Source organism: Numida meleagris, chromosome 1, assembly GCF_002078875.1.
Source record: "Numida meleagris isolate 19003 breed g44 Domestic line chromosome 1, NumMel1.0, whole genome shotgun sequence".
Lineage (NCBI taxonomy): Eukaryota > Metazoa > Chordata > Aves > Galliformes > Numididae > Numida > Numida meleagris.
Window position 1 is genome coordinate 54,539,406 of NC_034409.1, and position 24,572 is coordinate 54,563,977.

Sequence of the window (24,572 nt, forward strand, 5' to 3'; positions counted from 1 at the left end):
AAAAAATGTGCTTTGCTGAGAAAGGACTTGCGAGAGTTTAGGGTTCTAAGTCAACTCTTGGTTCATCTGCTGCTTTAGCTTTCTTCAGACCTTGTATCTCATAAAAAAAATTCACCTAAAAATGACTAATTTCAAGTTCTCTAGGAGGTGTTCTTTCGTATCTCTGAGACTGACAGTAATTAAATTTTAATGCTTTAACAACATGCTTTAGGAATAGCAAAATGTTTTAGACATTACAAGAAGGCTTTACCATCCTTACACAACACAACAACACAAATTCAGGCACTACTGTTTAAAACATTTATTAGTCTTTCATATTCCACTAGTCTGCAAAATGTGTTTTTAACCTCTCTGAATAAGATGTGCATTTCAGGCAGCTCATGCCCTAGTCCAGCAAAACATTTTTCCAAACGAAGTATGGGGTTGCTACATCCTTGAAAGGGGTATATGTGCTTTGCTGGATCATGGCCTTATTCCACCATTCCCACGTGCCTTGTTCATTATGACTAATCAATGCTTTCAGAACTGCTCCTAGCAGATGTTACTGATAAAGTGTCCTCTGTCAACTTAAAACAGGTAGAATACACAAGTAAGATTTCCTACAACTGGTTTGCACCTCCTTCTGCCCACTTAGGTTTTAGAGTTACTCCCGTTCACCAAAAAAATCTTCCAGTTAGATATGCTGGATTTCAATTTCTGCAAAGTACTTTTTCCCTTCTTTTTCTTGTTCATTCGTTGTACTTAGCTAGTTTTAGCCTAGGTATGATGTTCATTGACTGCAGTTCTTGGAATAAGAGTTTACAGGCATAAGGTATCCGCAGAGAAGACACATGACATGACGATTTGCAGTAATGGCACCTATGGGAACAAAAAAAAAAAGAGTTTATGCGTAAACAAAGCTCTGCAGAAAAGAGCAGTTGCCACTATCCACAATTTTCTCTGTCCACCTGCTTTTAAACACTGCCCTCAGTCCTAGAAGGAGCTCAGTGCTAGAGACACATTAGCACTTGAGGAAGTCACAACTTTAGGATCTTAAATAAATCTGACTGAAGTCAATAAGAGCTTCATGTTAAACCTGCACTTTTCTTGGATAAGAATCACAGCACTTAGCAGCTAACAGGACTGACATCTACTTCTTCACCACTTGCATAACTGCCAACAAGTATTCAGCATTACATAATGAGAAAGGAGGTGAACAGAACAAAGTACTTCTGAAACATGACTCATGGTTCAGTTTCTATCTTATATGCAGTCACAAAAAAGAGGCAGGAAGAACGAAAGGTCACATTTAGTTGGGATTTTTCCCCTCTTATTCACAACGTTTCCCTACACTGCCTCAAACCAGTCCATATTCCTAGCTCAGAAAAGGAGCATCTCTCTCCTTAGATCCCTCTGTAGAAACAGCAAAATCTTTTGTAGAGATGGAGTGCTGGTAAAACTGCTTTAACCCATAGCCTTTGCAATCTTTACTCGAACAATGATATTAAAATTTGGGAGAGAGATTTTCCTTTTTATTCTGTTTCTTACCTTTGTATTTCCTCCTTCTCTTGTATTCTCCATTTTCTGGCTTTAGAGAGTTGATGAAGCCAGGCCTTTGGGAACAGAGAGTGACCTGGCACTTCCCTAATGGTCTATCAAAGCTCTCTTTCTGCTAACATGTTTCATATTTATATTCTCGGCATAAGGTCATGACAGTAAGTTCCAAGCAGCAAAATTCCTACATGCTTCTATGGTACAGTATGAGGCTACGAACCAACATCTACAATAAAGCCAATGCTTAGTCACTTGTTTCTGTTATCAGTGACTTCGATCTAGAGCCTGAGGGAGTCACTGCAGCCAGGTCTAACAAGGCTGGTTCATATTAAGCAAGGTTCTTGGTTACACAACTCACCATTAGTTCTTCCACAGTTTCTCTCCCCTGACTGTGTTACTTCTCTTTTATAGGCATATTCAAAAGATCATGCCCAAGAGCTGCTCTGGAAAACTGACCTCCACGTGCTCCATAATTGGGGTATTTTTTTCCTCTTGAAAACCATCTAAGTTTTGACAACTAATGGTATAGAAGACTTAATTACATTTCTCTAGTTTATAATGAGGATTCGATTACTCCAGTAACCGGTTTGGCTTTGCCTAGATCTGACTACAAGTAGTAAGAGGTTAGTAGGCTGAGCTAGGTGTTCCCTGGAACACACTTCTCTTCTGCACTGTTCCACAGGAGAAGCATTACAGCTGGCATGTCATTAAATCAGAACAGACCTCAATTACGGGTTTGTAGCTATTAGCTTGGTCCAAATTGATAGTGTTAGCTATGGTTTTATGAAGGGTGAAGCAGCCTAAACAGAAGCAATTTTTGATGACAGCAAAAAGCAAACAATTGTACTAAAAAAAAAAAAAGAAATGTATCCCTGGAAGCTTGATGAGTCACAACTTTCCTGTTTATCAGCAGAAGTCTAGTGTCTGATTACAGACCCTTCCGGGCCTGCTTTGTACCTGCACAGAGATCATCCAGAAAGGTTACAAGACACTCTGTGCACAAATTGGAAGTTACTGTCAAACAGAGGTCATAGAAATTGAAGTATCCAAGAGACCATTTGATCCTAGGATTGATACTACACTGGACAAGAAAAGGCAATAGTGCCAAAGCTGATCTTAGACTTTAAAATGCTCAGACTCCAGGGAAAAGGCTAACTTCTCATCAAAAAAGGACCAAATTCCGTTCAAGGAATTCAGTACATAACTCTGTACCACAGCAAAGCAGAAGGATTTGCATGCAGCTGGTGTTGTCACAGTAGGCTTCTACTGTACCTTTTATGGGGACAAATTCCGTCACCACCACAACAGTCCCCTTCCCCTATGAAAGTTCAGGCCCAGTTCAGGCCCCAGCACTAATGCGCTGTTACTGTCCTGCAGAAAGACATATCCAGCTGCTAGTCCTTGTCTGGGAAGATGAGCATATCTTCCTGCAGACAATTGCCCCTCATGCTATCCACCAGACAATGTTTCTGCAAGGTTTCTCACAGCAATGTCTGATTAATGCTGGGATCGTGGACAAGGCCAGTTTGGAAAACGTGAGTTTCTCTTAATGACTGTTCCTTCTGTGATGCTCATTATAGGGCCACTTGCTTTGGCTGCTGGCAGGTACATCGTATTACTTAGCAGAATCTATCTCTTTTTGATTACTCCTACTCTTCAGACAGCTTTTCACAGAACTCAACTGCAAGAATGTCTCATTCCGTCTGAGAGTTTCTTTCAGTTATTTTAAAAACTTATTGAACTTTGTTATGTTATGAACTTCAAATCCCTTAAAAATTTGATTACCAATCCCTTAAAAATAAAGTTTAACACTATCTCTAATGTTTAAGTTCCCAATTTTCTTCAAGGTGCTTTCATTTAATTCAGTCTCTGAAATTCAAGCTTCAAGGTCTGTTCAAAAGCCAAGGTCTTCTCAGAAAAATTGAACTACATCTGCACGACAGTATTTTTAAGGCAGTGCATTACACAGTGAGAAGCGGTTGTTTGACTCGATGCATGCCCTTCCTGCCAGGCAACTTCCTTCAACTCTTACTTGCACTGCAGCAGCTTTAAAAGACCTGGATCAGAAAGAGGGCTCACTTGTTCCATACAATGCATACAAGAAAAACAAGAGCCTCAAAATGTTTATTGCAGAAAAGCCAGTAGGGCAATGTCCAACTAAATATCACCAACCAAGACAGGTTATACAGTAAACAGGCTTTGTCTGTACTTCTGCTCCACAGGGAGCTGAACTGCTACTGGTATTAGCAAACATGGTGATTTCTTTCTGGCCAGACACAATTCTGAAGAAAGATTTGACTATGGCAAGAAAGGGTAGCTGTCACTTCTACATCTACAAACTGAAAATGTGCCTTACCTTCTTATATCATTATATCACAGAAAAATCACTCTCCAAGCACCAAAGTAAATAAAGCCCAGCTTCCTGCTTCTCCTAACGGACATCGATACCCAAACTGCTGCAAGCTTTCAATGTTATTATGAAATATTTAGGAATCAATCTCTCTTCCCCATAACTCCTCACCTTCCCCAACACATAAATACTGAAGTAACTTGAGCACACACAGTTGGTATTTTCTTCCCTTAGTCATGGGACTCCTGGCCAAGGGCAAAGTTCTGTCACGCAGAGGCACATTTACTCTCTCTGTAACACGCTGATTTATGTACCTTAGAGTTGAGGGCTATCTTGAAAGTAGGAACACATATGAAAGATGCCACACGCACAAAGTGAGGAAGGGACACCATGACACACAAAAGGCACTGTAGTTAGACAACTTACCAGCCAGAGTATCCCAGCAAGCCACACTGCCCACAAACGTCCACTTCAAAGGCATCACTTGAGATCATCAGTCTCTCCAGTAACAGCATGCTGGCTCCATAACCTATCAGACAATCCCGTTCCATCTCTCCAAGACGTAAACCACCATCACGGGATCGACCTTCAGTGGGTTGCCTTGGAAATAAATATTAGAAAAATGCAGTAAGTATTCCAGAGCACAGGTTCCACCACCCTAGGAATACCTTCAAACTGTAGGAATGGTACAGTATCATTAGATAACAACATTCTACAAACCAGTGCTGCTGATCTCATAAATGCTATTCAAATTGAAGCATTTCATCTTTGCTCTTGCACTGGCAACAGGGCGCAGTTCTGCGAGCAACAGCTGCAGTGCCAGGCCAGAAGTTTACCTCACAGAATGCAGCTGAGCCCTGGGGATCATCAAGACCAACTCCCACATCAGTGGAAACAGACACTGAAAATTTGAGATAAAAAAGGCAAGGTAAAATCTATTATTTAACAATACTTTTTTTTTTTTTTGGTTGGACGTGGTCAGAATTTTCAATATTCATTTGCCGTGCTGCAGTTTAGTTCGATATTAGTTCTACTCTCAAGTACTAGCACAACACAGTAGCACTTAGGTTGCAAATATTAGAGTGAGCTATAAAGCAAAAACAATCTTAACTTCGTGAAGCACTAAATATATTGCATGCATTTATTAAATACTTCCATCTTAATATATTCCCTGAAGCATGACAGCAAAGAGAAGGAATAAAAATTGTTACTGGCAATCACAGGAGGCTTTGTTGGTCAGTGAAAGCCAGTGTTTATGCACTGCTCCTTCCTGCTAGAGCACTATAAAGCACATAAAATATACAACGGGTACATATGGATCATAACTTTTGGAGTATATTTGTATTATTTTAATCTACCAAATTTGTTAATACATTAGATAGATTTAAAACAAGTTTTTGCCAACTTGGGGAAAAGGATTTCTAAAGGACTTCGACATCTAATAATTGTTTACAACAAGTTTTCTTTAAAAAAGTATAGCTAATTACCAGACCAAACTGACCTTCCAAAGATGCAAGCTGTGTTTGTTTTTTAGGGGAAGCAGTTCCCTTTACTCTGACCACAGTGGAACTTTAAAACTAATCTGCTTGTAATTCAAATTGCCCTTTTCATTCACGTAACCTTCTATTTTTCCCCGCTGTTGGGAGAATGGATGGAAGCTGTTTACATCCTGATTAAACTCCCGAGCCCCCCCCCCCCCCCCCCACTCGGGCGATGGCACTGTCACTGTTCAGACGCAGTTTTAAAGGCCTCACCCTGTGGGGAATGCAGTTTTGTGAAGTGCTTAGAGGCAGACTTTAAAAGTAGTTGAGGCCTCCAAAGACACAGACATTTGCTGCAGTGTTAGAAGTGCCCGAGTTTTCTTCTACCAACTGACTCATGCAGTAATAGTTAAATTCGTGGGCCTACTTTCAAGAATTTCACCAGGTGCTGGTCCACATGATAAAATGCCAACAGAGCTTTATAAATGTGACCCCCCAATACAGCTGCAATCCAATTAAGGGAGGATAAAACCACTTGGAAAAAACTATGGGGTCTCAATTCCGGCCCTTGAAGAGATGCAGGACGGAGATTTTTAAGGCAGCTGAAATCCCATTAAAAAAAACCCATGCACACGCAAACAAAATTTAAATTTCAAATCTTAAGCTCTTAAGTGTTTCACTTCCACTGAATGTCAAAATTATCTCACCAAAAGCAAAATAAAACAAATAAAACTCTCCCTCTCAGAGAAGTAGTTTTCTAAAGTACCAAATGTTTCAAAATTGAGACTGGGCCTTGGAAAAGAGTCTGTCTTCAGCTCCTTACGTTTATCAGAGTTTTCTTCAGCTTACACGAGTTTGAAAATTTTTCACACCAACGGTTGTTTAAAATATTAAAAACAGTTTTTAGGAAGCGTTTGTGCTTCCCCTTCTCCTCTACACACGTACACTGCAGCTGTTGCCCTGGGTAACTGCTGCCATTATTTATTCTGAATATAGCATTCTCAAGTCAAAGCAGACACTTGAAGATAAGATGAGGAATATACAAAAAAAAAATACGTTTTTCATATTTTAACAAAAACAGGATTAAATGATCTTAAAAGTCTTCCATCTTATGTAAAATGGATGGATTCTTCAAATTAACAAAATAATAATCAGGCCAAGTGGTCTTCATACTACTTAACTGTTGCATTTAGAAAAAAAGCGTAAGATGATTAACTTCAGTGGTTTAAGCACATTAAGGATTTCTTGGTGCTAACTCTGCATTTTCTGGAAGAGCAGCAGGTTCAGCTTTGTGGCCCCATTCCGTGTTTCAGTGGCTGTGGAGGGCACTGTGACCAACGCCCATGAGTAAGAACACACCACCGAGTGTGTGCCCACCTCAACTCCTTGTGCCTGCACCAGAGCTGTTGGCTGAAATGTTGATCTCCCAAAACTGTGACACTACCTAAAAAAACACTGCCCAACAGGAGGAAGGAGCACCGTGCTCCCCAGAGAGGCACTCTGACCACTCTCACGTCATGGCCTCACGGTACAATAGGAACTGGCAATATCTGATAAGTTTAAAGGACATGCAGGTGGCAGCTCTGACAATGCCCATCAAAACAACCATGCCTGCAGAAGGCTTACATTGTTCTCTCGTAAGGAAAACTAAAACCAGTTTATCTATTAGAGACTTAGCAAGACTGGGCATCTGCACAACACCATCTAAAGAACTAAGTTTTAAATTAATTGTTAACTATTCATGGGGAAAAAAATAATTAAGTCTTGCACTTCGTCTAGCAAATGCCAACTCAGAGGGTAACATCCTGGTGGTTTTTGATCATGTTGACAGAGTGCTGCTTTGCAATTCCGCAAAGTCTTGTTTAAATCCAAGCAGCACCTAGTGTTAGTGATGTTCAGGGAACTCAAGTCTTCTGTCTCACTTCAGATGGAAACATAACTCTGTCAGTTAAGGTACACTTGATATATAATAAAATGTATTTCAAGGTGATGATTGCTAAATTCCATGTTGGAAGCTGTTACAAGATTACTTTTAAAGGCAAAATAACCCACAGCGTTAGAGGCAATCTAACAGGAAGTGCAGTGGTTGAAAAAGCAATGGTGAATATGAAAGCTGGCAAAGCAGGCTCTCTCAGCAGAGGCGGTGGCAATAAGGGCAGTTTAATTAGTTGAGGAGAAAAAAGAAAATTCCTAAAGGACTAGTCAAGAGGCAGCATAAATTGAACATCCACTAGCTTTCCTCAAAGTCAAATAAAGAGCCCTAGCTGCATAGTATGATGCTACTGACTGGAACAAAGCATTCAAAGCAAGGGGTGGGGGAAATCACAGCACATTCATCTTTACATACAAGTATTACCTTGACTTGGGATTTAGGTTTCATTTAAATTCAGTATCTCTAAAAAGCTGAGAAGCTGGGGGAGACAATATGAAAGCTGATGAAGGGATTTGGGTAAGCTAGGAGCTCTAGTAAAAAAAACCGTGTGCACCACTAGCTGAGACAGTAAGTTTTCATTTTTGTAGATAAAGGGCCAGTAGTATGAGTAACACAAAGGACAGAAAATGGGGAAGACAGCCCAGTAACTGGGAACATCATTCAGGTTCATACTGGCAAGGAGCTGTGATACAGAAATTAAGAAGGGCGAGTGTAGCACAGCTATTAACGTAGCTGGTGGAAAAGTTTAGAAATAAAAGTTTTTCATGATTTCTCTCCCAGTTCAACCGCTGGTATTTTCCTCTATGGAACGTGTGAGACAACTTCAATTTGTCCCAGAGAAAGCGTGAGGTCAGACAGCCAAAACACATGGGAAACATGCAACAAAAAGCAAGAGAGAGCAGAGACCTGCACCTCCACTCTGTAACAGTGTACGAAGAGGTGGAAGCTGCACCTGTTAAGAGGACTGACTGGCTAACACGGTGTGTGGGCAGACAGGGCAAACCGTCTGGGAAGATTTAGCTGATAATCCTCTGTGATGGACAGAGTTAGACTAAGGGATCCACTAGAAGCCTCCTCAAAACAAAGACTATGCTACCGAGCCACTTTCTGTGAGACAGGAACGTCAGCAATATAGCACATGAGTGCAAGCAGCCTTAGAGCTGGAGCTAAAAAGTCGGTTAGCCTCCAAGGAGAAAAAGTGAGTAGCACCAATGAAAGCAGAATGCTGCCAATTCCCCAAAGGTGCCGAGAATGTAAGCCCACCTCCAGGTGTTTTTATTACATATACCCCAGAGTATATCTTCAAAATTTACCCAAGAGGACATCAACACAGTAATCAACCTTTTAGCTGGAGAGAAAACCAAGTTCAGGCTCAGAGCAATCATCACGACTCCACAGGAACTGAAGACATATTTAAACCAGGCAAATAAAAATGGAGATTTATTGTTGGCAACTCTGTAAACTTTGTAATTTCTTAGCGCAAAAGTGCAGTTCTCCTGTATGGTATTGTACAAAAACCATGGATCACCACATAAAACTCTAAATTAAGTTTTAGAGTTGAATAAAAGTTTCACAAGGCCAAGTGCAGTGTACCGGGGATGCATGTTATGCTAATGCTGGTTTGTGCTACAGTAGGGACACATCAGCGTTAATCTGCTCAGTATCACAGACTGTTGAGATATCTGAATTAATTTCTTCCTTCTACTCCTATCTTATTTTGTATAAGTACAATTGTTAAAGGAAAAAAAAAAACAGTCCTCCTAAAATGCCTATAGTAAGAATAGTCTGTCAGGGAAGGGCCGAAGTGTGCACTGAGAATCAGAAGACGGTACTTTTTAACCATCTGCTAACAGAAGTCTGAGAAGCACTCAGTTTTTGTACGGCACAGAGCACACCTGGATATTCAGAACAACCTCCTACCACAGCCCACTGTGAGATCTCTACTCTGTAACAGTGTATTAATAGGCAATAGCCTTTTTTGTCAAGCATCAAGAGGTGAACAAGCTCTGTTTTATACCTACCTATCAGCTGGGCATATTTCTGAGTGCAGGCCAGGAATTCTGCACCCAGCCTTTAACAGTACCTGGTGAGCACTGCTCTGGGTCCTCGAGCTCTCGCATGCATTTTATCCAACACCATGTGCTTCAGTTTCTGGTAATACACAGGGCCAAAATAGATGTACGCTTCCAAAGGCTCCCTGAAGGAATTAAGAAAAAACACAATGTTCACAGTTAGCCCATATTTACCTTAAGAGAGACAAGAGTGCCATAGGCAAGAGGAATTTGAAACAATCCGGGAATCACGAGTCCTTGAAAAATGTGTTTGGGTTCCAGGATGACTGACCTTAAACTCCTCCAGAGAACCCCTCTGAACAGAAGGGCAGTGCACTGCCAGCACCACGTACTGCTGCATCAAGGGACAAGCAAGGAACAAGATCCTCAGCTCCTGCCACACACTGCTCTACCTGCAGCAGGTGGGGGCCTGCTCAGCAGCCACGTCCCTGGCACAAAACTCTCTGCCCAGGCAGGCGCTGGGGGCTCAGACAAGCAGGGTAAAAGGGCTCTTCAGAACTGAACTTAAGATGCTGAGCTTTACATCAACTCAGGAACATCTGTAAGCTGCACGGAGGGTGTTACTCATTTCTGCCAGCTGGAATAATAGCTGAAAGATTTCTGTCTTTAAAACACCCCCGACTGTAAGAACAGCACAAACACCTCAAGATCAGAAAGCAACAGCTGAGAGCACTTGGTTGTTTCCCAGTTACCACCTTCAGCGCTCACTAACAACCAGATTTAACACAAAAACTCAGCGCTGCCAACCATTTCTTTCTAGAAATATATGTGATGCAAAATCAAGCAGGGGACAGCCTCCCATTCACAGTCCCTACTGACACGATAGCATTAATCCAAAAGCTGCCAATTTAAGCCAATAACAACGTGCAACTAGACATTTGGAATTTGCATACCTATTTGGAACTTCCACACATATTTGCTTCCAAATTTCATAAAAAATAGATGAAGCATGTGAAATTTGCCTGGGAGAATACCAGTATCCTAAAGAAAAGTCTCTAACTAGGGCAGTACAAAGTTGAAGTTTGGGAGCAGGGGATTTTTAGAGCAAAATGATTTTATTCTCCCTGGGAAACAAGACTAGATGTGTTTGTTAAAAATTATCACAAGTTATCAACAGAAAGTCTTCAAACATTCGAATACTTCATTAAAAATGTATGGAATATGGAGGGGCTAAGGTGGATAAAAATCTGCGGTCCTGAAACAAAAGACAAACAACATATGGAATAAGTTGCTCGGAATGGCAATTAAAAACAAAACATCTTACAGGAGAGATCTAAACCTATTCCTCGAGAAGAAGGGGACTGGGAGAATAATAAAAATAGCAGGAAGGTGGGATTAAGATACATTTTGGGAGGGCAGGCATGTGGAACCATATGGCCTTTTCCTGTTCCTAAACTATCTTGCGTTCTTTGAACTCTGTGTCTCAGAAGCCAGTCCGATCGGCACAGCAGGAAGGTTGCAGATTAGAGTATTATGCCAGACTGAATCATTGTGTAAGTCAAAGGAAAAATAAAGCACACACAAAATATTCTCAAGGAACAGACACCTGCTTCCAAAACTACATTTTACAGTACTATTAGAATCAATATGAAAATGCTTGTCTCCTTCCAAGTACATACAAGAACTGCTGCCAAAAGAAACCTGAAATTTCTTCCAGTCTCTCAGAAGGAAAACCTTGATTTTAACTTTTTTGCCATGCAGAAGAACTCAGAAGATTTTCATGTCTGCTACAATAGCCGTTCACATTATGGCCAAGCAAATACTAATAGTCCTTAAAATGTGGAGCCACAGAACACATTTAAGAAAAAAGAAGCGCTCCGTTCTTCAGCCCCTTGTCTCCATCTCATGGAGTGGTTTGTCAATAACAGAAAGCTCCTGAGCTCTGAGATATAAGAAGCTCTTTCAATATGTGCCTCAACAGCATTTCCCACTCCCCTAAAACAGCTAAATTACGCAGCAGATCCTTACCCGGTGATACCAGATGTTACATAGTCCTTCCCTAGGTAGTTATAACCATGGCGAATGAGATCTTCACACACATCCTTCACTTTACTGCCTCCAAAAGCTGTTCCATAGTGAAATCTGCCATCTAGGACCCCAGCTTTCCCAGCCAGGAGTTCAATTAACTTTCCTACCTGCGCAAGGAAAAACAGAATTAACAGTCTACTCACCAGCACATGCTGGAACATACCTGGATCAATCACAGCGTTAGTAAGGCAGATGTCTTATGGGAGGTGTCCATGCCTATAGCAGGGGGGTTGGAACTCGATGATCTTAAAGGCCCCTTCCAACCCAAACCATTCTGTGATGGGCCTGAGATTGCAACCAATGTCACTGCACGCAATGGAAAGAGTAGGAGAAACCCAAGGAGAACAAGGAGGTATTCCTGGAGTAAGGGGTGAAAACCAGACAGGGTCAGGGAACCCCTTAGGTCCCAGAGTCAGACATTCCCATTTTTTTCCGCTTGTCTGAGAAGTGAGCACAATCTAGCATGGCCTTCTGCTCTGGGAGACTGCCACTGAATTTGACACTCTACAGAGCAGCAGTGGGAACAGGAGGAAGGCAGCTAACAAAGGGAAAAACATCAGAGGTGTACAAAGTAATCAGTGGATGTCCTGTATAAAGGTCAGGTTGTGATGTACATGGTGCAGCCCCACCACAAGGCTTGAATGAATTCCAGGGAGGTGTGCCCCACGTAAGGCCTGGAACTATTACTGAAACTCATCTCCGCTCTTCCCCTCACTGCTGCTCAGCTGGCTTACTGGGCACAGTCACCTGGGAGGGAAAGGCTTCAACTGAAGTACCTGGTTGCTCTTCTAAGTAGTTTGATGCAGAACAAAATGATTGCGATGCACAAACAGCCCACATCCCGTCTCCTTTTACAGAAGGATGTTTCAAAACAGATGGTTAAAGGCTCATAAGAGGGCAAGCATGTGGCATGAGGACTGGAGAATGTTCTCGTTGCAACTGTGTAGCTCACACACATAGTTTCGTTTTTCTGGCTAATCACTTCACTTTCTCTATTGCAGAACACCGCGTCTTTAATGAGAGCATAGCCACTAACCGTCATACGCGATGGGAAGCCATGAGGGTTCATTATGATATCTGGACAGATCCCCGTATCACAAAATGGCATGTCCTCCTGAGGAACAATCAGTCCACACACCCCTGCAGAAGAGAAGAACATTTCAATTCATCAGCAGCAAACCACCAGCAGGGCTGATGCCTCATCACCAGATTTTCTTTGGTGTTTTTCTCCTCCTCTCTTTCTCGTGGATCCCTTTTTACCCAGACTCGTTACCGTGACCACTGCTTGGACCTGCAGGCTGGAAGAGAGCCCTTCTGACAGGACTGGCTCCATTAGCACAGCCCTGCATAATGTCCCCCGTGATGTGTCAGCTAGCAAGTAAAGAAGAAAGCTTTAGATACAGTTTTCAGATGAAACCAGAAGCTTCTGACCATCAGTCTGGAACATCTCAAGTGAGAACTATTTTTTTTTTTTTTTAAGAGCTGATACTACAGTTCTCTGGGAAAAAAAAATGAAGAAATCAGGTCTCTTACATCATCTCTTTGGACACACAAAATTACTACTGATTCAGAATCTCTTCATCACATGCATCTTCACTTAATACTTCATGAAGTTGGGATTTGACAGGAGCTGGGGGTGGATTAGGGGGAAAAAATACAAAAACCCAACATTTTTTCAGGTAGCGTTCATTTGCTGAGCAAAGATTGCGCTCGACAAATTACAAAGTATAGCTGCTCCTTATGCTGCTTGAATTTTGTCAGCCTTCGAACACAAATTGTAACTCTTCCAAAAGTTTTGAAATTGTTTTTTCGGACTCACTGGGCGCAGAACAAAAGAAAAAAACCCAGAACTCTAAGATTACTTACGACAAGTTAAGCAGAAGCATGAAAACTCACTTAACAGTCTATCACGCACCGTGACATTTTCCTTTCTCCCCTTACAGCCGGATTCTGCAGATCAGAATACTGCAGCTATAAATGACCGAGAGATCTAACACACAACTTCAGGTGCTAAAATGCAGCTGCTTAAGCCCATACTCCTTTGAGCCAACGCTACTGTTTGAGCGGCCAATTTCTTCCAGAAGCCTTTATGACTGGAAAAACCCACAATCTGTCTAAGATGAGCCCGCAGCGCTCTGGGAAGGGCCCCGCAGCAGAGGGGCTCCTGAGGGCTGGGGGTACTGGGCACGTCCCCAGGAAGGCAGCCCTGGCCGCCAGCACGCAGGGGGATGGCGGCGGCGGCTCAGGAGGGAGCAGCAAGGCAGGGAGAGGTGCACCGACAGCAGTCAGCAGAGTGGGAATGGTAAGCGTGGGGGGAGGGTGGGGAAGGATGAGAGCGTCTGGGGGGGGGGGCTGGGGGGTTGGCATTTAATTTTTAAACTTATTGAAATTAATTTTCACTGTTCCATTATGGTAAAGCGGTAACACCCTTCTATCCTCCCCACCAAGAAGCAACCACTTGCTGAAAAAAAAAAACAAACCCCAAACCCACTCTTTCTTGTGAGCACAAGTTTTTTATCCTACAGTTATACACATAAATAATTTATTATGGACTTATTATGGCACTTGTGCTGTGCCTTATTCCCATTTCCTTCTAAGAAAGCATTAGGCTACATCTGGACTTCGGGGCACCTGTAAGCCAAAAATTAAATCTTAGCTAACTTAAAATTACTTTAGGCTCTGAAAACCTTTTATATGCCACGCCGGTTCCCATAGCAGACAGCCACTGTGTTGTTTGTTTTGTGTGAAAGTGAATGATAAAAGATCCATGAAATCGACACAGAAAGGCAGAACAGCAGAAAGAACTGAGGGCTCTCCATCATAGCGGCTTCTACCCTCCGCTGACTTGCGGAACAATGGGACCTACACACCCAACTGCAGATCTAACACAGCTGTGCATTTCATTAGATGAAGAGCACTAGTGACACAAGTAAATAATTAACTTATTCTGGTCCGCTGGCTGTGGTTATGAGACCAGTCATAGCTGACAGATTTTAATACAAGTTAACACAAAGACAGCATAATGAGCTTAGAAGTTAAAAACAAAATATTTAGAATCCAGCAATGGGAAGCTCTCTAGGCCATTTACAAAGTTTCTGTTATAGCCCCCCCCCCCAAAAAAAAAAAAGAAAGAAAAGGAAATCTATGAAACCTCAGTTCAGAGCGTCTGTATTTTAAGAAGTTGCTGAGTTTAGGTAGCAGATCTATAGCACTTCCATTTGTATTTAGAGAACGGGATGGAGAACATCTTCTTCCTCTCCACGTTTTAAGAAAGTTTATTTTTCTCATAAGGAGCTATTTTCAAACCTGAAAGGCACCTTCCTGCACACAACACAACTTCTAAAAGCAAGTAGCTGCAACTCGCACCAAAATGTGAACTTGACTCATTTTGCAGTCCCCCTCTGCCAGAGGCTCTTCAGAGACCAGCTAACGACTGTAGGTCTGCTCTGAGGGTTCCTGACTCTGCTTCTCCTTTTCAGCCCCGACTGCTGCACCAGGGTTTGCAGCAGGGCAACAAAATGCCAGTTCTGCATTGCCAAGCAGCTGTAAAAAGGTGATCGAGGGAATTAATCCATTATAAGTGGAATAATCACTTGAAATTGGCTCATAAAACAGTAAAGAAGAAAAGGGGAGGCTGGATTTAAGACAGCCTCTCAAGTTCCAAACACTGTCCCATGCAGCACCAACTACGTTTCAGAGCCGAGCTGCCCGGCTATTCCCCATGTAACACCCATAAACAGGACACACTCAAACCCATACCTAACTTTGCTCTTACTACAGGTTTTTAAGATTTCCAGATTGTTACTCATTCAGATATCACATGAAAATTGATCTCCAGCTTTCACACGGGACACACAAGATTACTTGGTTTCATTCTCCCCCTCCCCAGCACACACTTTCATGTGCTGGACACGGAATCCAGCAATACAGTTTTAGTCTACACGCTGTATTCTGATGGGTCTGAATCTCCTTTCACCCCTAACGCTGTGAAGTTCTTGTCTAGGACCAGAATCAAACACTAACAACCAGAAAAGGCAGCAATTACTTTCCTAGACAAAACAAACACCATGCTGTTGTATGCCAGCCAGTAAATGCTGGCCCTGACCAGGCCCGACAGCCCCATCCTTACGCACGGCTGTCTGCATCCCAGCACCCTGCGCCTCCACACGGCCCTACAGGACACAGAGGTCTCCCACCTCTTTGCTCCATTTCTCATCAGTAGATATTCCTGTTTCCAAAACTGGTGCCTGCTCTGCAGCTCATAGACAGCCGTGAGGGGCCAGGGGCGGCAGGAGGGGGCAGGGTCTGAACGATGGTATGGGAAAGTTTGTCACCGGCTCTGTCAGGTGCCCTCTATGCACACACATGCCAAATGAAAAAAAAATAGTAATAATCAAATAAGTCAAAACACTCTAATATAGAAAACTAATTACTAGCAGCAGGAGGGACATTAGCGAGCAAAGGAGACGAAGTGAATGGAAGCAGCAGTAATACCGGCTCCTATCAGCAAGACAAAAAGAAGCGCATTACTAAGTGTCCCTGTTTGTTTATTCTAATGATAGAGTGGCGAAAGAGCTCAAACTAACTAAAAAGGGTCTATTCCAGATTTGCCAGAGTTTGGAAATACCTCTGAGAAAAACAGCTATGCCACATAATGAAGAAGAGGGGTACCTACAACACAGCACCGCATATTGCGGGCAAGCGGCCAACTGATGGGCAATTATGAAAAAGGTTAAACAAAAATGCACGTCTGCTTCAAAACTCGGACTGCACACTGCGATGGCTAACTAAGCACAGAACAACTCCAGAAAAGTGCTGCATCACATGAGCTTTGTTCAATATCGAATCGTTCACTGATCTATCGTATCACTTGCTAGATCCCATTTGACATAAGAAGTAAAGAACAGAATTAAAATTAACAGATAAATAATGCATAAGTAAACTTGATTAGTTTTCTTATTAAAAACATCACTCTAAATGAGAGGAGGTGCTAGAAGACAATACAGTTTGTACATTGCTTTCCCATGAGCTGCTGAATGGTCTGATGCGATAAATTTGCATAGTCTGAAGCACACAAAGAGCTGATTAATTGAAACCCTTACAATGCTTCTGGAAGCAGCTATTGTAAAACAATAACCATAGGAACTTTACAAAACACACATGACTGAATGAGTCAAGAGCTTAATAAAATGTGTGTTCAGGATACACTATTTGGAAACAGAATTAGAGATTTTTATTCTGCGCCATAAAATGCTAAATCACCCTAATTTCAGAGGTTCAGTTGAGGATTTACCGAAGAGGTCAGAAGGTTACCTGTTTGCTGCTCAAGATAAAAAAAATGCCGTCATTTTCTTCTTAAGCAAGCACGCTAAGCAGCGGTTTTGTGAAAAACAAACAAACAAAGCCTGTAAGGGAAGTTTAAACGGCACTCTGACATCTCCTTTTCTCATACTCAACTCCTGAAGATAAAAATAAGGTAAGAAATTCCCACCTTTCCCGATGTTTAATAAACGCTAATCATCTCACATTCCTGCAGTCAATAACAGCGACAGCAAATTCTTTCTTAATACCCGCTTCAACGACCAAACTCCTCTAAACCCACCGGTGTGTTATTAGAGATAACGCGCTGAGTCTGACTTGTAATGTGGGAAAACGACATGAGTAAGGATTTAAAACTAGCATCTCAGTTTACACACTCTGCTTATGTGTACTGCACAAGCGCCCACCGAGAGGACAAAGATAAGTTGTTCTCAGCTATGAATTCAGGCAAGCACGAGGCAGATGCTCAAACTAGTAAAAATTTTAGAAAGTAAGCGAGGTCAGACTCGGGTATATAAATGGCATTGTCAACTACGTAAACTTCGTGACAATGCCGTGAATGGATTTTGTTTTGACACTGAAGAACACGGTTCATTTAGGAAAACAAAGACCATCTTTCATGAATTTAAACTCGCTTCCTTGTCTTTAGAGTTGTTTAAGTGCAGATACTTCAGAAAGGTTTAATCCTTTATCTTAGATCTTCAGCTATTAAAAAGCTTCTGTTTGCCAGTTCAAACAATCTCTTGCTTAAATACAGTTTTTCCACTCCTCAGGAATACTGTTCAGCATTGCTGCTTAGTTCTGTGATCTACAGGACCTTTGTTGGAGGTGTTAATCCTTTTTCACATGAGAGACTGAGAAATGTTCTTTCAGAGAAGTGATATATTGCTTTTTTTCACATCAAAGGAGCCCAACTTTTTCCTCATTGTGACTTGTAGCAAAGCGAGAGGAAATCTGGAAATATAATAATTTAGTTTGTATGGAACTCAGATGAAGCTTCTTTAGCTTAACAATCCTTTAGCCTTCTGTGCTTTGAAAAGTGAATTTACTTGAAGAATGCAAGATTAAAAAACAAAATAATACACCAAAATTTTTTCTTTATCCTTCTGGAAAATGTAGAATGCCATATAGTTAAAGCAAAGACCTACAGCTTAAGCTAAGTCCTCTCTGGTACATATATATTTATTCCAGAAACATTAGAAGATAAAGGGTTTTTACAAACTAAAGGGACAGCCCTAATCCAGGATCTGTCACTGTGACATCCCGTTTGAACATGAATATTGAGATAGCGCAAAATACTTGCTGGTGGGTTTCAGAACACAACGTGATGGCCTAACTTTCCTCCTTCTCGTGTACTTTGTTGACGAGTCTCAAAGGGAAGGTGAGGGTTTTCCAGGCAGTTTGGAAGAAGTGCACTTAAAGCATGGACTTGCATGAAAAGAGTGGACAGGCCAGGAAGTGGTGACCCTTGCCCATACAGTGTTGACATGGGAGAGGACACAAAGAAAGTAGCAAATACAGATGCAGTGGCATAGATCTAAATTATTACAGGGGCCTACAAAATCTACATGCATATTTAATGAAAGGCTCTTCTGTAACAAAAGGCTAAAGCTGGTTTGTGAGATTTAATCTGTTGTATCCCAGACGCTTTCCAATTCTGTTACTCTGCTTCCTTCTGCCCCAGTGACAAAGTATACCTTTCGAATACAAATCAATTTGGAACACGTGAAAAAAAACACAAAAAAAGCTTTGAGCAATCTTGTATTTTGCACATACTCAATTATTTTAAAACTATGACCACAATATCATGATGTCAAATCTCATCTTCATACACTCTTTCTAGAAAACAGAAATATTGACAATAAAGGACAGAAATATGCTTTCTCTCCTTCTTACTAATCAAGGTACTTGTTTAAATGGCTCCACGATGTGATTTCTGTTTCACGGTTGCCTGTATTCTTCTGCGACAACGGATCCTACTTTGATTCGATGTCAGAGAAGGACACTACTACCTATATTTTTAAACCGCTAGCATACATTTTCCCCTTCCTTTTCATAGCTTTTTTTGCCTGTAATCTAACATTAATGTCAGTATCCAGTTCTTCACTGTATGCTGAAGTCACAAAACAGTAACCTCCAGTGTTCTTGTCAGTACTTATTTATTTGTACCTAGCGTATTTATCTTCCCCCCAAGTACTTATCCCTCCCACCACTCTTCGTAACATTTATTCTTCTGAAGTACTACATGACAATAAACTGAAAAGTCTGCTACCAGTAAGGGTACGCATCCCAGTAGGATGTAATAATTTAGAACATGCCAAGTTCCCAGATCACAAGAGATTATTACAAACTGATGTACTGGACAGCTAACAAGCACATGCCTGCAAAATCTGTAACACAACTGTTGTAATGTTCCCACTCTTTTATCCCACTAGCAAGTGGAAAGGGACATTTGGCATTCTGAATAATTGATGTTGTTGGCTTATTATCATCATAGGTCCCAAGCGTGGATGCACGGGGCCTCAGTCATTCTAACTTGATATGATGCCAGGCACAATTGTGGGTGCTCTCAAAGCTCCCTACAGCATTTCAGATGTAGTTTTTCATTATAGTGGGACTTCCACAGGTATTTTACTTTGGGGAAAATATATATATTATTAACATTCCCTGGTTTTCAGGATATTAAGGAAAATACTGATTCCAGTACTGCTGGATTATTGAGTCTGCATTTGACCACAAATATCAGAGTTTGACAAGTAGCAAGAGTACCCAGCAAGATGCCTGTCCTTCAAGACCTCTAAAATAAGCTCTCTATACTGGGAAATGCCTTATGTACATTTAGTGGTATGGAAGGCCCTCAGCCACCTAAAGCTATACTGCAGTTTGCCTGACACTTCTGCTTCCTTCTGTCATTCTTGCAATTCTCTCCTCTTCTCCAAAGGATCTCAATTTGTGGAGAATTTTTCTTCTTGGTTTTTGGAATGGTATGGGAAACAGTTCCACTTCAATACTGCTCAACTATTTCAATAGATGCACAATAGCCCAAGCTAGGAGACAACCATACCTGCTTACAATTTTCATGCAAGATTAATATTTGTCTTCTTTACTATAATGTATGTTTTTTTATTCTAATAAGAAAAACTGTCATGTGCAGCTAAAACGCTGCATTACACCTATAAGGAGAAACGACCAATGAGATGAAGTTCAAAAAAGTATGAAGAAATGGGCTTTGCTATAAAAAGTCATAAGCTTAAAGTATTTCACGTCTCCTTTGTGTCTCAGATTTTCAAGTTATTTTGAACAAATTCCACAGGAAATCTTTATGAAGGAGAAAAAAGGAATGGGGCAGCTGAACTATCCCAACTGCTCGAGTCTTTCTGTTCATCTCTTAAGCTAACGATCTTCCTGCTCACTTACAGAAACTAGCCTATATGGCTGTTGTGGAAGAACTGGACTGGATTTTGAAGTCCATTAAAGTCTTAAATCTCCATTTAAGAGAGCCTGATACCACCTGTGTACTGGTGACATTCACTGCAGTTTCACCCCAGTTCACTGCCTCAAGTCTTCTCCAGCTCTGGTCTGAGAATACAGAGCGTGAATCTGTACAACATACTCAAAGCTACCATGAGGCTGGGATTAGAGCAGGACCGATGGAGTATCAAGGGCACATAGTGCTGGAGGGAATGTTTGCAGGAAGCACCTCCTAACAAAGAGCACTCTCCCATGCTTCTTCTGACAATGAGAAGAGAAAATTGCTCACAAAAGACCAGTTTGATTTCAAGTTGGCAGCCTATGTTTTAAGTGAAGCTATTACTGCAACACTCATTAACTACAACTAGTTTTAAGTATGTGTGCTTCAAATCAAAAGAGTGTCCTCCATTATTTCCTCAGTTTCCTCTCTCTTCCCTCCACAGACCTCACAGATTCTTGTGTCACCAGATATAAGAAGTTGGTGAGCTTACACTGAATACTGCAACACCAATTCCTCAGGACTCAGGGAAGCATATATATTTTGTTGTTGTTGTTCCAGTAGTTTTTAAAGTAGTATCACATTTGTCCAGTAACAGGAGAGAAGCGTATGTGCTATGATAGAAAGGATTTGGTAATACCAACCTCTTTCCTTCCCTGTTGCATCTGATGTGAGACTAAGTGATGTTCTCAGTGAGACTAAGAAATGTTTTTAAGCCAAAGTAGGATCTAAATATGTACTAAGAATACAACATTCAGGTAACAGGTTTAGTACAGCACATACAGTGGGGAAAAGGTCCTGCTAGATTTCTAAATTTCTAGATTTTCCACATGCACAGATGAAAAACTAACAGTCAAAACCAGTCCCACATTGAGACCACAGGGAACAAAACACGCTTACAAGTCATTTACAGTCAGACTGTTTTCAGTCACTTCTTTCACGACACTCCTCCCACGCACCCCCAGCACTCTGAGATTCAGAAACGGTATTCCAGAGTCATGTTCTATTGCCATTAATGTCAAAGGGAGTTCATTATTATCTTTAACAGGTAGGGAAACAGGCTTCTAACTTTCATCTTACAATTAATATTCAACACTGGACATCACTGTGCCACTGAGCAGCTTCCTAGTAGGAAGCTATTTTACGGCTGTCACTTTGAAGATCAAGAGGTGCCCCAGATCACACCCCATCTCTAGTCTTCTCTGTTCATTCAGAATAGGTCCTCTCACTCTTTCCTTCAATACCATTCTTGATAACTCATTGACAAATCTAAAATCAAATTCACACTTGTAAAAGCAAAATCCTGTTCTTATTCAAAAAGTACACCTACCCTACTTTCCAGGTTCTTAAGCCAACAGTGTTTTGTTGGCTGATTCCTCCTCCACTGTCAGAAGCATTGTTACACAAGGCAAACTCAACCAATAATGAATATTTATTCTACCACTGTAGTCATAAAAGATCTGAACCAACCAAACAGAAACATGCATGAGGTGTATATATGGTGGGAATACACAACATACATTTATTTTTATTAAATACATAGCTTACCTTTCTGCCCATGACGACTGCTAAACTTATCTCCAATTTCTGGACGCCTAGTTTGCCTCAACAACATTTTGATCAAGAAAGCATCCTCTGCATTTGATGAAATCATTACTTTTTCAATATAAGAATCAGTTGCACCTTTATAGCTAGTGAAAGAAGACAAAACATTAATTTTACATTTACGAACCAAAGAAGTTAAAAACCAGTACCTGTTTATTGTTATGTGTCTGGCTGAAATGCAGCTCTAATGGAGCTAGAGTTATAGCTGAAGAAGGGAGCATAAGGAATACTCCAAAATAATTTAAGAACAAAACAAAGACATAAAATCACGTACAGGTATAGAAATGAACCATGGGCAGAACACAATATGGCATACACAAAGAGATGAACCCCCCCAAGACTCTTGATAATGATCCTGTTACATTGCTTCTTTATTAGTATCTTGCAGGAGTAAACCTTTAGCTTTCTATTGGTAATGAATCACACAGAAGTGCAGAATGGCTATTTCTGCCTTTCTGACCTGGACACCTATTGTTTTTGCCTTGCTCTCTGTGCCAAGGCTATTGCCAACTAAATAGTGAAAAACCCTTCATGCTTTATTTATATATTTTACTGCGAAGTTTTCATCTCAGAACTCTCCTGATCTTTCAGACACCAAGGGAAAAACTCTTATTGACTGTCCTTTCCTTTTCATTTGGTGCCTTGGTAAAGGCCATCTGCTTGGAGTGGCCAGGATGAGCTGACCACCAGCCACTGTTGGCCTCTGAGAATAGGAAGGCCTCCATCTTCTGGACTCCTGCCTGGCAAAGTCAGGGCTGAGCAGTGAGTGTTTTATGAGAGAGTCTGCATGGAGGAGATGCACTCCCTCACTGAGCAGATACATGTTCTCTGCCCTCCCACTCATTCTGCTTCTCTCCTGTTTCTCCATTGCTTAAGCTATGTGTGACTCCACACCCTGCTCCCAGTGTTATCACTTCTTCCTTGGAATCTCCTGGGAAACAACTCAATGATTCCTCTCTATATGTGTACTTTCAGGAGAGTTCCTTGAACGGGGGTACCTTTCCTCTGTGCTACCTTCCCCAGGCAGAAAGTTAAGATGCAACATACGTTACTGGCACATCTTTGTACTGTGGCTGCTGTGGCACACTGCTTCCTTCCAGAGGTGTCTGGGTCACTGTCGGCATTGATTTGTTCACAAGGACTTGCTTATTTTCTACTTTTTCACCTACATTAAACAGAAAAGAAAATAAAATATATCTGGGTAACTACGTTAGAAATACATCCAAAGCTACAGAATAAGGTGTACTGGAAGACAAACTGTAAGGGACACACCCAGGAAGGAGGTCATATTATATTATTGAATATCACATGGTAAGGGAATCACCAAACTAGCTTTTTTGGTAATCAAAACAGAACAATTGTGTGTTGAGGAGACTATGAGGAAGAGCTGTCCAATACACCCAAGGTCTAAAGAATATGAAAAGGCATCTGAAGTCATTTGTCATAAGGAGAAAATTAACAAGCAACGCTGTAAATAATTTTAGAAATTTCTGCCTAAATGTCTGGACATCACATAACATCCACAATGAGTTGTGCAACACTACTTCTAGCCTCTCTTTCCCTGACCACTGTGATTACTTTTTCCTATTGCTTTTTCTATCATATTTATTTTCCTGTCTCTCTCTCAAAATATATTTCTGAAGTGCTAAAATGATAAAGCCTTACTTCCTCAGCTGCATTAGCTGACGGTACACCAGGAGGTTTTAATAATGAAAAATAATACAAAATCTCTCCTTAACAACAAAGGAATGTGATGGATGGAAGAGGTAAAGAACTACAGTATTAAAAGTTTGCCATTTGGGGGATGTAAGAAGAATACTATTTCTAACCTTGTCATAGATTCGCTGTTATGGACTCACAGTATAAATTCTTCTACTTAAAGAAAAATCTCTCTTTCCCATGCAACCCCCCCAGAAAACCAACCAAAAAACACCCACGATGTCAAGCATCACGATGCTTTCACAAACCAACATCTTAAAATTTTCCTCTATAATACTGTCTACTACAAGAAAAGAAAAAATTACACTAAGAATAAAACAAGGTGCACAAGAAATTTGAACAGAATGTTCATGTCTACTTCAGATTCAATAGGCACCACGTCTAAACATGCAGTCTGACATACCAGGAGAGCAGATACCATCAGCATCTAAAATTTCATGGCGCCAGATTGGTTTGCGAGTAGCTGCATCCAACATTGGACCCATCACTTTGTCGAACGTCTGGTTCGTGTAACGCTTCAGTGTACACTTGGCATTCTTATACACAAGACATCTTCCAAAACCTAGAACATAACACAAACTCATTTGCCTAAGAGTTCAAAAATTCTTTATAACACGTTATCAGAACAAAAAAACAATGCTGAAACATATGCTAAGCTACGAAATATAACATATTTTTAATAGATTATTCATCGTTGTGAATATGCATACCTGCCATTGCACAAAGACACCTACCAGCTCACAGTTTACAATCAGATCATGTATGCTATTATTTTTTAAACACAGGACTACAAACCAATTCTGAAGTTGTGCCGACCCCTCCTACACCTGTGTGCACACACACATGCCATTTTTCTTATCTTTGGTAGTCCACACAGAGACATACCATAGGAGGAGACATTTAAACAAGATGAGAACAGCCCCTCTTCCTTTTGGTGGCTCTAAGGAGCCCAAACTTTTACTCATGCTTGCGGCTGACAAAGGCTAGCTTTCCAGGAAAGCCATCAGTGAATGTTTCATACAATCATTCCACTTTCTTCCAGTTGCAAGAAGTATGAATTACA

At 41.1% G+C, this 24,572-nt stretch overlaps 1 protein-coding gene and 1 long non-coding RNA gene across 3 annotated transcripts in view; one reads left to right on the top strand and one right to left on the bottom strand.

Annotated features, from left to right (window-relative positions):
• Positions 287-24,572, bottom strand: part of POLR3B (RNA polymerase III subunit B) — a 70,984-nt gene continuing 46,698 nt past the window's right edge. Inside the window, exons 21-28 of one of the 2 annotated variants that reach the window (XM_021386784.1) lie at positions 23,913-24,071; positions 22,838-22,955; positions 21,734-21,876; positions 12,434-12,537; positions 11,338-11,504; positions 9,381-9,494; positions 4,310-4,483; positions 287-858 (exon numbers count right to left, since the gene is read on the bottom strand). In XM_021386784.1, the coding sequence (XP_021242459.1) occupies positions 729-858; positions 4,310-4,483; positions 9,381-9,494; positions 11,338-11,504; positions 12,434-12,537; positions 21,734-21,876; positions 22,838-22,955; positions 23,913-24,071 (1,109 nt within the window). In that variant the 3' untranslated portion in view covers positions 287-728. Of the gene's footprint in view, positions 859-4,309; positions 4,484-9,318; positions 9,495-11,337; positions 11,505-12,433; positions 12,538-21,733; positions 21,877-22,837; positions 22,956-23,912; positions 24,072-24,572 lie in introns of those variants that run through there. The other variant, XR_002435103.1, reaches the window with a different exon arrangement.
• LOC110393687 lies at positions 867-12,485 on the top strand. The gene is made up of 3 exons (XR_002435118.1): positions 867-3,068; positions 4,673-4,811; positions 12,399-12,485. It is a non-coding gene; the product is annotated as an uncharacterized LOC110393687 (long non-coding RNA).